The 16812-nt window shown below is 35.6% G+C and overlaps 1 protein-coding gene across 2 annotated transcripts; it reads left to right on the plus strand.

Annotated features, from left to right (window-relative positions):
- The first annotated feature begins 7062 nt into the window (after nucleotides 1-7062).
- Nucleotides 7063-13582, plus strand: LOC117231857 (glycine receptor subunit alpha-3). Of its 2 annotated transcripts, none has more exons than XM_033490711.1 (9): nucleotides 7063-7558; nucleotides 8884-9028; nucleotides 9267-9349; nucleotides 9510-9653; nucleotides 9833-9915; nucleotides 10496-10630; nucleotides 10889-10989; nucleotides 11360-11674; nucleotides 12623-13582. In XM_033490711.1, the coding sequence occupies exons 1-9, from the start codon at nucleotides 7464-7466 to the stop codon at nucleotides 12806-12808; spliced, it is 1287 nt and encodes a 428-aa protein (XP_033346602.1). In that variant the 5' UTR covers nucleotides 7063-7463; the 3' UTR covers nucleotides 12809-13582. The 2 variants fall into 2 exon arrangements, with proteins under 2 accessions (XP_033346602.1, XP_033346603.1); XM_033490712.1 differs by having other exon boundaries at nucleotides 7067-7558; nucleotides 12656-13582.
- Nucleotides 13583-16812: the final 3230 nt, after the last annotated feature.

A 16812-nucleotide genomic window follows, 5' to 3' on the forward strand; every position in this document is an offset into this window, starting at 1 on the left:
TCGAAGAGAAGCTGGCAACACCTCTGCCACTTGAAACGAGTTCGATTTTTTAAACGTTCATCCCCGCGTTCATCCTCGAGCGAGTCAAATATAGATCTTTAAATTCGATAATAGGATGATCTTGTTCCGATAATCGCTTCCTCTTATCGGGAAACCTTCGCCAAAAGAAAAAGTGTTTAACAGCATGCGGAAGAAACGATAAAGTTGCTATCTTTGACGTATTAAACCGTAGAAATATGACTCTTTTATACTTTTCAATTAACAAAGTTAATCAAAGTTGCTTCCTAATAGCTCATATATGAGAATGAGCTTGAAAGTTTGAGATAATCCTTGTTGAGGTTGACTGATAGAGGAACGAGTGGATGAATTTGTAATAGAAAATATATTGAAATAAGTATAGGTATAGGTACAGGTATAGTGTATGCTGATCCAGATCCTCACTCTTACAGTGTTACAATACAATAGAAGAAACTATGATATCATATTTATACCAAAAGGACATTACCAAAAAGTTAATCTTGTAGCTCTAGCTGAAGGCTACAAGAAACAGCAACAGAAATCTATTTATAGCTCTTTTGTTTCTAGACCTTGTAAGCCAAAATAAAATTTATATTCAAGGGTACAATAATACGGATCTCTCCTTATTTCGAATTTTTTGTTTCGCTAAATTCTATTTTCTTTGTAACAGCGATCTCCGGGTCGCGGATATACAAAAGAAAAAGTGTAGACTTTTTCTTGAAGTAATTACTTCAACGATAGTCCCCGTAATACTTCTAGCTAAGAGAATTCAGATTTCAAGAATAATTTGCGTCGGATAACATTTCTCTTTTCCATGGTAAGAAATTTTCCCGAAAATCAGAACCAAGATTACACCCACTCTTAAAATTGTATCATACTCATAAACTGAAATTCAAGGATAATACTTTACAAACTATTCCATTGTATTTTTCAATGACACAAAATCACCTACCGAAGAAAGCTGTATCGTGCTTCTGAAACGTTACACATATCCTGTAATCAATCATCCAAGCTGCCTTATTCGTGTATCATCGAGTGTCGTGCAAGATTTTCAATTCATGCTCGTCGACTCAATTTGTTAGAAGTGGTGAGCGAGTTACACGAACGGAATGGTCTCGAAGGAATAGAAAAAATGAATTCGAAAGTGGTGGAAATAGACGGCGAGACACTTTTTACTGGTGGAAATTTATTTTTTTTTTTTATTTATTTGTTGAAATTACAATCAATTCTCGCGTTGAGAATTTTCAGTAATTTTTCTGGCGTGGCGCAGTGACATGGCTGTTTATTTACAATAAGTTAATACTTATTATAGATAGGTATAATTTATAAGTATTATAAGTAAGTGCATATGCTTAATTTGGATAATTAAATGAATCTGACGTTTAGGTCTAGCGGGTAGTGCCTCTTCAGCCTGCGAATCTGGTCCGTCGTATCGAGTAGTCCAGTGATTAGGGGGTTTCGGTGTTTGTTGATTCTTTTGCTATATCTGTCGCTATATTTTGCTATTTCCTCTTTGACGGTGGGTATCTTGAGGTCGCGGTGTATTGTTTCATTGGTTACATACCAAGGTGCGTCAATTAGGGATCTTAGCGTTTTCGATTGAAAGCGTTGGAGTATTTCAATGTTGGAGTTACTTGCTGTTCCCCATAGTTGGATTCCGTAGGTCCAGACAGGTTTTATTACGGTCTTGTAGAGGGTAATTTTATTCTGTATATTTAGTTTGGAGCGTCGGCCCGTGAGCCAATAGAGTTTTTTTAGTTTGTCCTTTAGTTGCTTCCTTTTATCTGAGATGTGTGTCTTCCACGTTAGTCTCCTGTCCAGGGTCATGCCCAGGTATCGGACTGTGTCCCTGCTAGGAACTGGTGGAAATGCCGCAGACATGATCCTGCTGTCGGGGGACGGAGAGGGGCGGTTCGTGGTAACGAACCATCGAGAGCAGCTTCTTTTTACCTCGACAATCAGGTCATTGGGCCTGCAACACCACTGGGAATAGCCGAATGCCGTGAACCACTCGAATCGCTCCTTCAGCAATCCATTTCTCGGCTCTTTCCTTTCTAACGACAGCCAGCTGCAGTATCGACGTCAGTACTACGAAAAATGACGTCACCAGACGCATCGAAATATATATCTGATTTTGGCATGTGTCATGTATGTTTGTCATCGTATTGCCGTGGACCTAAGAATATCGATCAATATCGGTTTTATTCTAGCGAAATAAGGGAGTTTTTCAAGATATACAAAAAGGAAGTATCTCTTTGGGAATACATGTACATCTGGCTGCTATTCAGTTGGTTGTTTATATTCTTTAATACAGTAATTAGGATATTTATACATTTATGGGGAGTTCGAAAGTGCGGTGTATTTCGTTGCTCCTTACGAATCATATATAAATTATACTTATCAATACCATAGATTGAAAAGTGAAAACAAAAGCGATGATGTTATTAACATATTCTGTGAAATTTACTTTAGAATTTACAAATAAAACCTTGTTTTAACGTTGGCCCTCAATGTTAAATGACACTACCACACAACCGGAAACAAAGCAAAATATTTCCAACAAATTTTTTTTTTTTTATTTATTTGTTGAAATTACAATCAATTCTCGCGTTGAGAATTTTCAGTAATTTTTCTGGCGTGGCGCAGTGACATGGCTGTTTATTTACAATAAGTTAATAATTATTATAGATAGGTATAATTTATAAGTATTATAAGTAAGTGCATATGCTTAATTTGGATAATTAAATGAATCTGACGTTTAGGTCTAGCGGGTAGTGCCTCTTCAACCTGCGAATCTGGTCCGTCGTATCGAGTAGTCCAGTGATTAGGGGGTTTCGGTGTTTGTTGATTCTTTTGCTGTATCTGTCGCTATATTTTGCTATTTCCTCTTTGACGGTGGGTATCTTGAGGTCGCGGTGTATTGTTTCATTGGTTACATACCAAGGTGCGTCAATTAGGGATCTTAGCGTTTTCGATTGAAAGCGTTGGAGTATTTCAATGTTGGAGTTACTTGCTGTTCCCCATAGTATTTCCAACAAATAAAATTTATTTTTTTGAGATTACTAAAACTAATGGCCGAATATGTTTTAAGTTTCGAATGTAATATAAAAGACACAACTAAAGCAAATCCTATAATCAATATCATATAATCAAATGATAATCAAATCAATGTCAGTGTTTCTCTTTGGAGGAAGAATGCAAACTCATCTTTAAAGACAAAGATACCGATTTCAAGAGATATTTATCGTACTATCCGGATGTAGAAGCAACATCGAATTTTTTATTTTTCTTGATAATTTTCATTCTCAAAGGAATCCAGACGTAGCAACGTCTGCGCCAATGTGTTGCCATATCGCATACAGCACTCAACAATTAGAAAGGCATTGTGGAAACGCGTCTTTCAAAGAGGCTGGTCGATACTACGACTTAGAATCAGTGAAGGGAAAAGGAATTCGTTCTTATCATTTTCAAGGTAATGTCACGAGGTCAAGGTAGAAGTAAATATACTCGCCCTGACTAAGTATTATTCATTAATTATACGACGATACTAAATTTCTACTTTTCTTTGCGATTTCATGTTTTGTACACATTCTTTGATCAAATTTCTCTTAAAGTGTTTAATTTTGGATGTTCACAATTTGTTTGTAATCTTTTAATTAATAATTTTAATAAACCGTGGGATCCCTGGCATTTATAAAAAGATCAATGATCTTATGATCTTCATAAAACTTCTTTCTCCCTTTATCTTTTTAGCTGTTTCGTGTTCCTAAAATGAAAGAAAAGTTTTATACACGAAGAAATACGAAAAATTCTTCGTACATTGTTGAAAACACCTATAACGCTTTATTACATCAAAATTAAATAATTCATTTTTAAAGATGGACGTTACACATTATCCTGTTAAATGTACGTATACGTAAATCAACAAAATTCGATCGGGAGGAATTTTCGTAAACATTATCGTAACGTGAATTACGATTCCACGTAGACGAAGAGTATCAGGATTTCTGAGGAAACTCATGTCGTTAATTGTGGTGGTATATACTAATGAGAGCGAACACAGCTTCTTCCTCACGTGTCACGTGGTAAAGAAGTGTCATTTTAAGGTAGAACATTGATCTTGATTATCCTCCGCTGTTAATGATAATATCAGTATCATTCGTTTAATGAGAATAGTTATATGTAATTATTATTATTTGACTATAAGCTGAAAAATAAGAACGATTTAATACTTCGAATGAAAAACATTTCCGGAAATACGGAACTTCTCTGCTCTAAGTAACAGTCTTTCGATAGAAATAATATCTCCCTCCTCCCTTATTTTAAAACTATTATGTTTCAAACGTTTCGTATAAAAGACAGAATAGATGCACTTTTTTGAATGTTGTGTAGGAAAAATAACGACCTTGTTCTTAAAAAGGTGAACATAAAGTGATGACTTCGGGATAGGGACAACGACGAGCGTGCTTTAGGCTATTGATAACAATGCAAAGTTTCTGGGAATCATTGATAACGATCGGGGCCACTTTTGATGTCGTGCCACCCCTGCAGAGAAGTGCATTTCTATAGTGAGATATACCGCAGGTGGCTCTATCTCCTCGAGTTTCGACACCTATCTCTTTCTCGTCACTTAATGTTTCCCGCTTCCTATTTTATCTTTTACACAAGAGGATTCTAAAAGGTAATACTCTATTGTTAATACTTCAGGCTTCCAATAAATTTCTAAATCTCATTGTTAACGACCAATAGAGACATCGTTATGAAAATATATTTCACAGCAGGTGTCGTAAAGACCACGCACTTATATACAGGGTGGTTGGTAACTGGTGGTACAAGCGGAAAGGGGGTGATTCTACGCGAAAAAAGAAGTCGAAAATGTAGAATAAAAATTTTTCGTTTGAGGCTCTGTTTTCGAGAAAATCGACGTTGAATTCTTGCTCGGTACGCGTGCACTTTATCACGTTTCGTTATAACGGATCTCACTGTAGATCGTTGTCTCGATGGAAAAATTAAAAAAAAATTTTTATTCTATATTTTCGACTTCTTTTTTCGCGTAGAATCACCCCTTTTTCGCTTGTACCATCAATTACCAACCACCCTGTATATGTTAGTGTCCGTAATACTTTTTAGGAAGTTAATTATTTAACTTCCTTCCAAAATTGAATTTTAGGATTTTCTTAAACTACGGATTTCCTCAGTTGTATTACTTTTCTTCCGAATCCCTCAATTATTAAATGACGTTGAAACTCATTAAGCCTGTGTATTATAGGAAAAACGAAAATATATTATACTTTGAATATTCTATGATAAGTCTGATTTAGGAAAGTTTATATTTAAGGTTCGTAAGTGTCCGGTGACTATAGACGGGATTGTATACATAATTTCGGGAAAGTGAGTGAACATGTGTACGTGTGCGCGCGCGAGAGTGCTCATGCGTGTCTATATATCTTCTCGAAGAGCGACCACTTCACGATGTACGAGCGACGCGAACACGTAGCATTCTATTCGCGGCACAATTTTCGAGGATCGATATATCGAGCGGCATGTCCCGTTGGTCGACGACAATGTCTTCAAATAGCACGGTAGTTAACGTCTCTGAGAGTCACCCTTAAGGAGGGTGGCGAGAGCGAGAGGAGAGATTGCAGGACTCCATTCCTTTCCTTTCCACCTCGATTCTTCCGTTTTCTCTTCCTCTCGTCAACGATGACGTGCTTCCTCTCCACTCTTCTCTTCTTCTTCTTCCTGCCCGTGTTTTCATCGTAATTTCGATTGGTCTTTCAATTTTTCATTGGGTTCGTTCTGTCGATTATCAGATCTTTGATTTTTGATGATCGCGTAGCAGTCGTTTTGGAGAGTTCGAAGTATCAATTATGGAAATCTGTCTTTTTCTAATTATTTTGAGATTAAGAATGCATGTACGCATCAAGCAAAATTCACGATCTTGGCCTTTCAACGAAGTCTGTAATTACCTTTTTATTTAAAAAAAAAAAAAAATATGTGTCGTAGTTAAATCTTCATTTCAATGGTTTTATAATATTTCTAATATATTTGGTTCGTTTTGGTGATATTTTGTATATGAAATTTCAAAATATCAAATAAAAATTATTTTTCGTTAATTACATTAAACGTTTTCTTCCTAACCCTTCTTCGTCTTAGAGATCTTATCAGAAAACGTAAGAAAACGAAGGGTGGTTTTGGCATGTACACGTCCTTAGGTTGCAACCACATCAAAGAAAGCTGTGCTTGATATTCTGTTCTTCACCACTCGTTACGCGCTTCTCCGCGGAGTATTCTAAACCTAGCGAATAGACACGTTTTCATCGTGCGGAATGAATTCTGCTAACGAATCTCCGGCAATGAAAAACAATTTAACTGTTCCACTGACACCTCTGTCGTGTAGCTTTTAAGTATGATGTTCTTGCGAACAGAGAATAGAATAGAAAGTGAGCGTGAGAAATTAATTTGTGCTATTCTATCAACGGCTTAATAATTTCTGTAAACAGCATTAAATCCCAAGTGCTCTTTAAAATTCCAGGAAACAAGTCTACTGAGAAGAAAAATATGTAATGACATCATGACGTAACGACGCGATGCGGGCGAACGAAACACGTGCGAATTCCGCATGGTACCTTGTTCATCGGTGCGTTATTCTTACCTCGCAGTATTCATCGTGGCAATTAGCATGCGCTGATGGAGTGTGTTGCGACTTGTGCGCGATTACGGCACCTATCTAAAGCGGAGGATGTCACGGACATGCCGCATTGGAGTAAATTCGTGTCGTCGGAACCATCTCGTAACGCTTTAGGGACCCACCGGGGATTACCACCACTTCTTTCAACACGTCGGTCCTCGCGCGGTACTCTCTCTTTCTCGACCCTTTCCAACCCCTGTCTTCGTTTTCTGTACACGTCACCAAGCTCGCGAGAGAGAGTTACCCCTTCTTTCCCCTTTCTTCATCCCTCTGTATCGAGTTAAGAGGAAGAAACGGCGGGGTGGCGGCGAGGTATATTGGGATGTACCTCCGGTGGTACTTGCTGGTCCACCACCTCCATCGCTACCACCACCGCGCTACCATCGAGCATCCACCTCCACCTCTGCCTCTCTACGAAGCAACGATGAGGATTCTGCAGCTTCGGCAAAGTCGTTTGAAGAAGTCAGTCGACGGTTGTACGTCCTCGCGATTCGGGGAATAGCGGTCGGGGGAAGAGAGAAGAAAGAAGCAAAGGAATCGCAGTCACTGTCACCAACTGAGAACCGCCTTGTCTTCTAGTCAGGGGCTGCCGCAAACAACGTTCTTTTCTCCTTTCTCTTCCGTCTCGCCTTCTTCCTCGTTGTTCGTCTGTCGTCTCTCCTGTCCGGAAACCTTTTTCGCTGTTTTCCGCTTCGCTGTTGGTTCGTTCCGCTTCTGCCACAAGGAAGATGCGCTGAGAGCTGATCGACGAAGAATGTCGATGGATGAGACGCATGGAGGCAGCATGGTTTCCGCAATCCTTTCCTCGATCGTGCTTCTTCTCCTGCTCGGACGCACCGCAGACGCTCAGTAAGATTCTTCTCCGTAGATGGCCTCTTCCTCTTCCGCTTTTACAATCGACATTGCCGGCCATCTTAAGCTCTTCCGCAAGGCCAGATCCTCTCCTTCGGTTTATATCTTTGTAGCAACATTGTCGGGAATTCCAACATCTTAACGATATATCTCGTTGAAGGGACGTAATTGTAGAATTTTCTTGTTTTACGAGTAATTTGTTCGTAGGAAATTTATTGTTGGTAAGAAATATTCCCCACGAATGTAGGATTCTCTGACGCAAAGATGCAATAACTATACCGAATACCGTTGTTTTTGCAGTTATATTTTTTCCGTGTCTTAGAGTTTGTTGGTTTTCTAAGTGGAAATTTTTGTTATTTCCTTGAGTAAAATTTTAGTTCTAATAAGGTTTTTTTTTCGATAGACAATCTGGAACAAAATTGTAATGCTTTTTGTTTACTAGCAAAATATCAATTTTTTCATATTCAGAATAATATTCAGGAAGTTGTAACACGTAGATATTTTTTTGATTACTTCTAATGAATTTTCCTTTAGTTATATCATGTTCTCAATTATTCATTTTCCAATGAAAAAATAGCAATAATACATACGTAAAAATTATTAATGTAGGCATCTAAATGTTTTTTAAAATTTAAATAAAATATTATATTTAATCGGTATATGAAATCTTCAGAACACCGCGAGCAAAGGATTCCAAACCCGATGAAATCACCACGAAGAATTTGAGATACTTTCGAAGAAATTCGGAAGTAAATGTTTAAAGTATTAAACAAAATTGCAGTGAAGTCGATAAGGCGCAGTGTGTATCGTGTAATAAAACTGTTGTTCATGTCAAAATAATTTGATAATACCTAGTGATAGTTCCAAGTAGTTGTGCAAATATGTGTATGATATTAAAGTGTCGCAAAGCAAAGTGTTAAAAACGGTAAAAAGATAATAAACGAACGCGAGAGAGTGTGGAGAAGCAGTTCCGAGCTTTTATGAATTTCAGTCGTGATTTTTCGCTTCGTGTGTTTCGTACACAGTGTGTTAAGAAACGTTGAAACATACAGTGAAATCTCATTTTTCTTTCGCGACGCTAGAAAACTGCAAGATAGAAAATAGTGAAACGCTTGTGAAAGAAATTTCTGAAAGTGAATCCGAGAAAAATCGCTTAAGATTTTGTTTCGTTATAAAATTTTGGTGCTAACAAGATACGAGGATAATTCTGATTTATGGATTACTATTAACACAAAATATTTATGTGGAAATTTATACATAGATTATATGATTCGATTAACAAAATGTCTGAACTTTTTTGAAATTGCGACCCGAAATTTCAGGAGGAGTTTGGAGTTCTTCGATCTGCTGCCGGAAGATCCTAAACTGTACGATAAAATGCGACCGCCAAAGAAAGATGGACAGGCGACTATCGTTTATTTCCATGTCACTGTTATGGGTCTTGATTCCATAGATGAGAATTCGATGGTAAGGTGCAATTTTTAAATTAAAAGGCTTTTTTAAATTCACTAACCATTATATCGTTCTTAAACTGCTTATGGCCTTAACATGGATATGATTTCAAGTTCAAAGAGATTAATTTTTACATCGCTGAAATGATTTCAAAATGTTTACTTTAATCGTAAATGCTATATTCTGTTTCATGCTATATTCTGTAATTGATATTAAACTTTGATATGTCGATTTTCATGATTTACTTTTGCAGACCTACGCAGCTGATATATTCTTCGCTCAAACTTGGAAAGATAACAGACTACGATTGCCAGAAAATATGACATCTGAATACAGGTATGTGGAATTATCATGATTTGATTTAAAAAATATTGTTTTCTTAGTCGAAAATTCCAGTTAATGGAAAATATTTTTAGGCATAGTGTTCTTTATACTATTTTTTTTTTTTTTGTGCTTTATAAATATACGTGAAAAATGATCAAATGTATCGTTCAAGATTGCTGGAAGTCGATTGGTTGAAGAATATGTGGCGGCCGGATTCGTTCTTCAAGAATGCCAAATCGGTGACTTTTCAAACGATGACTATACCGAATCATTACTTATGGTTGTACAAAGACAAGACTATTTTATACATGGTCAAGTAAGAAAACAAAAGCTCCAAGATTCTCAATACTATCGTCGATCATTTTTATTCTACTTTTACAATGGTAGTAATAGTAGTATAATTTGTTTTAGCTCTTGATTAGAAAGCTTTTATTTCTCACCTCTGTCTCTTCTTTCTCTTCATTAAGGAAACAAAATTTTTGTACGATGTTTTAGATTAACGCTGAAGTTATCCTGTGCCATGAACTTCCTGATCTATCCTCACGACACGCAAGAGTGTAAATTACAAATGGAAAGCTGTGAGTGACACTTTCCCTCTATATCAACTTCTAAATCCTTCACTTTATATTTTATCTGTAGTAAAATAGAATGTTAGCGCAACTTCCTCTTATATCTTCCATCGTTACCATACACTTTATTTTATCCTCACTTCGTAACGATTGGTCTTCGTCATCTTTGCTCTAATCTTACCATTTAATTCGTTACAGTTTCTTCCATACACAATTTTCAGGACTTTTTACGATTTCCCTCTATTATTATCACACAGTCTACTTTATCTCCACTTTTCGATAATACATTTTTATCCGCGTTCCAATTTTCCATCCAATTCGTCACGATTCCTTAAAACATAGTCACGTCTTTGAAGCATCAAACATGGAAAATGATCGATAGATATCGATAGAAAATGCGGTGTCGCTGATATAGTGTAAAAAAGTCCTCGAAAGACGTCCAATATTAGCGACAATCGAGTTGAGTCAAAGGAGATCGGACAATCGTGTTTCATTTCGGAACGGTACCGTAGACCTGCATGAATATTCCTTTAATTTTACGGAGTGAATGCCGTGCCATTTCACAAGGACAAAACAACTCGGTCAACAGTATCGCACACGACGGATGAAATGATCTTCCAATGGGATCCTGACGTGCCACTCGTCGTCGATGAAAACATTGAGCTGCCACAGCTGCAACTGGTTAAGAATTACACGGCCGACTGCACGCAAGTCTACTCTACTGGTAAGTGACGCTTCGTGTCGCGATGTCGTTTTTAGCCATGGAAGAAAGAACGCTCTTTTCCTTCCTAATTAACTGTTTTAAATCGAAATCGAAGAGGAACGTCAACCAAGAAACAGTTTCGCTTGAAAGTGACTTTCGTGTGAATGGTGTTGTTCGTGAATAAATGTTGATGTTTGGCGTGTCTTCGCGTTATTAAGAAAGGTTCAGAGTCGAGCGTAGACGAATTAATAGAATTAATTGAAACTTTTTAATGTTCAGGTAACTTCACTTGCCTCGAGGTAGTGTTCGTCTTGAAACGTAGACTTGGCTATTACTTGTTTCATACTTACGTTCCTACCTGTTTAATCGTTATCATGTCGGTAAGTCCGAAGTTGAAATACGGATAATAAAAGATGTCTTGTTTTTCTGTTATCATAGAACACACTATGCTTTTAAAATTATTAACATCCTAGATATTTTTTCTATAACGATTAATCTGATTTTTATTTCATTTCTACAATCCTGCAATCTTACTTTGTCGTATTTAAATATAGACTAATCGATCTGTTTCTTAAAGATACAATCTCTTTCTTCGTATTTCAAACTCTTGATCCGATCTTAATTATACTTCATTCAACTTCTAACTCTTATGGGGACAATTTATCATTTATTTTAATACTTTTCCTATTAATCTTGTAACATTTATAACGTTACCTTTGTTTCGAAATCAGTTACTTATATCTTGCGTAGTGGGTTTCCTTTTGGATAAAACCGGAAGCGGCGCCAGCCAGGGTAACGCTAGGTGTAACTTCCTTGCTGACCCTTTCGACGCAACACGCGAAGAGTCAAGCTTCTTTGCCTCCTGTTTCGTACCTAAAGGCCGTGGATGCGTTCATGTCGGTTTGCACGGTCTTCGTGTTCATGGCGTTGATGGAGTATTGTTTGGTCAACATCGTCCTCGGCGACTCGGATACGCCTCCGAAACCAGCGTCCCCGCCTCAGCCACCATCTTCCAGCGGCACCGATGCCGCAAAGCTCGATAAAATTTTCGACATCGCTACTAAGGTAACGCCTGGATGAACATCTAAATGACTCAGACAGCTTCTGTGCCTCGGAGAAAGAGGATAAAAGTTCGTTCTATCGTTTGCGTTTCTGAAAATTGCGTAGAAAGTATGATTGGCTTAAAGAAAGTTGATTTATCCAAATTTATAACGTTTTACGTCCATCGTATCATCTTTTACAACAAATGTTGATACCTTTTTATCGTGTCTTAAATAACATCCCAGACAGATAGTTGCTGGATAGTTTTAAAGATAATTCTAACGTAAGTAGTTTTTACAATTATTTGAAGAAGCTTGTTACCTTGCAAAAACTTTGAAATTAAATAAACTTTGATTCAAATCGATAGCTAAAACACAGTCATCTTCTTTAAGAATCATAAAATGTAGATACGATGATATTTTTTACTTCATCAAGAGATATTAGAGCAATTCTATGTTAACATCTGCAACTTTGAAAAAAAAGTATGTAAGATCGTTGATCACGTGGTAATTCAGGTGATCGATTCTGAAGTCTGAAAGTCGAGAATCGATTTTCAACGTCCTGAGCTACCGATCTTTCTCCATCAATCCTTGACGTTTTGAATGATTACTCTTTCTTCTGTGGTTTTGTCTATCTCTGATATTGCTCTCTGACCGTCTGTTTGGGAAATGAGCGTCTCTCAAACTGGCTGTTCGTAAAACAGCCATAAAGTCGTGCTGTCCGTGAAACGGAGAAAGTTCCTATCACTCTTGAACTCTAGGAAGTTTTCAAGTATATCGAAGTTAACTTAGCCCAACATTTATTGGCGCGGCGAAGAAGAGAAAGAAGAGAAAGAAATTAGAAGGCTCCTCTATAGAAGGTACGAAAATTATTTCACCGCGTTATCGACCACGCGTTCATCTCTCCGCGGCTCCGAGGCACAGAAGCGTTGTCTGCACAGCGGCAGTTCAAGTTGCGATCGTTATCACGCAGGAGAACACAATATTGTTATCCGGCCGATCGCAGAAATCGACAACCGGTCCACCGCCAGGCCCTACACCTGCCCAAAGGGCGCGAATGCGTGCCCTCAACATCGATCGAGTCTCGCGTGTCTTCTTCCCTTTCTTATTCGCCGTATTAAATGTAACTTACTGGATAATGTTCGCCGAGTACATTTAAGCTATCGTGGAAACCGATTGCAACGAGCTCGAACAAATAGAAACGGAAACGTCGATGTTGAAAAACGAGATATCAGACGAAAAGGAAGAGACGACGCTGGAAGAAGATACTGAAACGAATTCTGATCGTAGCTATATTATTCTTCAAGGATACGGCCGAATACAATGTTTTGATTGGGAAAGTGTTACTGATCGAAAGTCGATTCTGAAAGTGAATCTTCATTGATATGCTTGTTTTTGTTCAGGTCGTTGCCCTAATTGATAGAACAGTGGTAGAGATCGAGGGTTTCAAGTTGCATAGAGTAGATGGAAGAATCTTGGTACAATGAAGAAGAACGTGTAGAAGCAACAAACAAAAGCGTTCTCTTCTCATAAAAAAGGAACGTTGCTCAAAGTATTTTGAAAAATCTAAAAATCGGAAAAATTGTTGAGGTCTTGTATATATAATTTTATAGAGTTTACGTTTGAATGGAAGTAAAAAGTATCAAACTTAACTCTTTCTTTGTGGACAAAAATTGACTTTCTTCTCCATTGCACCGTTATTTTCAACCCACTCTACTTAATGAATACACGTGATATATACTTCGTATAATAAAATCCATTGATTACAAATGTAAACTGTGCGTTCATTTATCGAATCGTAACTAAAAGGAAAATGAGAACAAAATAACGGCAGAAAAGTGACACGAGAAAATAAGCGATCGTTAATTGTATTCTTTTAAAGGCATCGATTAATACGCTGTTTTATCCTTTTCATTACGAGCGAACGAAAGGAGAAGAAAAAAAAAAAAAAGAAAAAATGATCGATGCGTCTGAGTGAGTATTAAAGGCTGTATGACTGTATCGAAGAATTTGCATATATATTCGTTCGTGATAAGTGGAATATGGAACTGTTTGAATGCACCGTTTGACCTGTTCAATAATTTCACAATCGTTTCACGTTAGATTACAAAAAGTGAAATATTGAGAAAGCATATTAAAATATCCGAGAATCTACTATTAAATTGTTTTAAATTTATAACTATACCATTGTTAAAGGATAACACGTGTTTTGTTGTAAGAACTTAATCATTGGTGATAAATGTCGCTGAATTAATTGTTAATAATTGATAACTGTACAATTGCTAACGTAAATCTAATTAAACTAACTAGTAAATTAACAGTGGACAGGTGTTGTAACAAGATCGTTACATTCTGCTCGCTGTCTTTCCGTTTATTAACGATGATTATCAAATACGAGAAGATATTACTCAAGATTATTCTCATATCTTTACAGCTAAAACGTTTCTGTAATGAATATCCTTGTTCCGAGAAAGCTTGATCGTCTCGTTGTAATTTTTGAAACTTTTGCTTCCGAGATTATTTGTAACATGTTTACCGTGTACGTCACAGTGCTAAGATATCAAGGTAATTGCAAAATACGGAATTTAAGTGAAATACATTTCGTTTCAGAAACTTCGATGAGAAAATATCAAAATTGTTATGGAATAAAATTCTAAACTCTAAATCTTTCTTAGCGAAATTTTATCGCGGTGGCACGAATGAATAAAAAATGTAGACTATATATATATATATATATATATAGTCTACATTTATAGATACATATCTATATACATAAATAATCTAGATATACAATATAATATATATATTTATATTTATATATAATATAAATACAAATTACAATAATTAATATAAATTATTATTTATATTTATATATAATATAAATATAAATATATATAATATATATATATATATGTATAATGTAGTCATGATATTAAACAGAAGAAGGAGAAAGAGAAGAGAATGCAGTACTAAAAACGTTCACAAAAATACGGGAAACATTGAATGAAACGTAACGTAAAATGGACTTAAATTAAACGTTTCGAATAGAAAGATTCGAATCAGTTATGTTATAAATGTCGAAAAATTGTAGAATTATGGATTTCTAGTACGTTATTTAACCTAATTCAAATCTCCAGTATTTACGGATTTTTACATAACTCTGGTTCGAAGACTTTTAATTAACGCTATGCGTTGAACGCACTTGTACAGCAAATAGACGTAGCAGAACACTTGTTTCGTTTGAGAAAACTGGTACAATACTATATTTACGACTCCGGCCGAAATACGATGACGTTTACTCGTAAATGTGTCATACTGATTTTCTCTTTTTGGCCTTTCGTACAAGGGGTGCCTAAATTTATTTCTGACTGTCATAAACTTTATGCAGCTCTATATTTGAATTTTTTACTGTTTATCTATACTATGGATCATAAGTTTTATTTCCGATTACCACCTTTACCGATTATCATAAAAGTTTTTATATTTTCTAAAGTGTATATTATATTTCTTAATATTTCAGACATTTCATGGTTTTTCTTAAAGTTCTTGTTTTAATTGTACACACACGCAAATAGTACATCATAAATATAAAATCAACTTTTTTTTTACGCGGGTAACTCCTCATGGACCGCATGGTAATGTCGGACTTACCGACCAAAACCCCACGATGGTCGTACCATGCGCGTTGCGGAGGGGGCCCTGGAAAATATAAAATTAATCTAAATACAAGTTAATTATACATATTGGTAATATAGAATTAACACTATCTTTTTCAGTATTACAATTTTAAGGATAGTAAGTAAACAGCTATATTTACAAATCACAAGTAATTATCGTTTACCTGCATGAGGTATATATATGCAGTATAGTTTGATTCGATTTAATTATTATTTTGAGCAATGAGACACATAATAATAATAATGCGCTAGAATTGAAAGACAGGTACGTTTGAAGTGCATGTAGATTAGAAATTATACAGTTAAAAGTGGTTGTTTTAATAGAAGTAGGAAGAATTTTTCTTCTTTAAGTAACAGATAGATCTGCGCGTGAATTGTTAAAATTTCTGTAAACTAATTCCTTAAGAGGTGGTATCGAACTTATGATTGATAGTATGTGTAATACTGTTAAAACCAATAGGTTGAGAAACATTCAAGATGCATTAATTTGTTTAAACTTATAACGCGTAACAAATTCGGAAAAATGTAAACATAAAAATAAAAAATCTCATAATTCGAATCAATTTTTATTTAAATATATTTGTTTCATTAATTTTTCAATTTTTTTGCGATCATCTGATTACCGTTACTATATTTGAACTCGAACAAAAGTTCATTATTTATTCTACGTTTAAAATACGTTGAGGGATGTCCTAAATATTAAAAATTGCGTTGCTGTTGAGGATCAGTCTTCTATGTTCTCAAGGATTTTGAGAATGCATTTTTTCCGCTCTTTTATCTCTCACTAAAACACGGCCACCTCAAAGAGTTAAAAGGTGACGCGCAAATAGACATCCCTGCTCTATATTTAAGAAAAAAACAATATACGCTGCGGTAATTTCTACCATTTTTAATTTAATATTACTACTATTTCATTTCATTAAAAAACTGATTGATAAAAACGATATATGATATCGTTTTGAATACTCACCACGATCGATTAAAATCGATGTTTTAGTTTTCTCGATACGATATTTATTTTTAACGATAACATACTTTCGATAAAAAATTAAGGACGTTAATACGATTGTTTTCGCACTTTGAATGAAATAAAATTTTAACCAAAACTTCAAACAACCTATTGTAGAATATAGAGATCCAATCAATCTATATATATTATGCTATTAATTATTTGCTAGTTTTTTAAAGGTACGAAAAAAATAAAAAAGTTTTAAACTAATACCCATAATACATACAATTATTGAATTTAAAAGGAGTTCGTCAGCTGATCTAAGCGGAAAGAAAGAAACAATAAGGTCTATTAGCAAACGTAAAAGATTGCTTTAACATTACGTTTCCTTTAGAGCAAAATCATTTTCAAGCGCATCATTGTATATTACATAATATTTAATATAAGAATAACGTCGCCTATAACATATTAAATTGATAATGATAACTGTATCAATTTTGTGGTTGTTGAATTCTTTACTTTTCTATTTTCTTTTAC

Source organism: Bombus vosnesenskii, unplaced genomic scaffold (genome assembly GCF_011952255.1).
Source record: "Bombus vosnesenskii isolate JDL3184/JDL3185 unplaced genomic scaffold, Bvos_JDL3184-5_v1.1 scf7180000013274, whole genome shotgun sequence".
Classification (NCBI taxonomy): Eukaryota; Metazoa; Arthropoda; class Insecta; order Hymenoptera; family Apidae; genus Bombus; species Bombus vosnesenskii.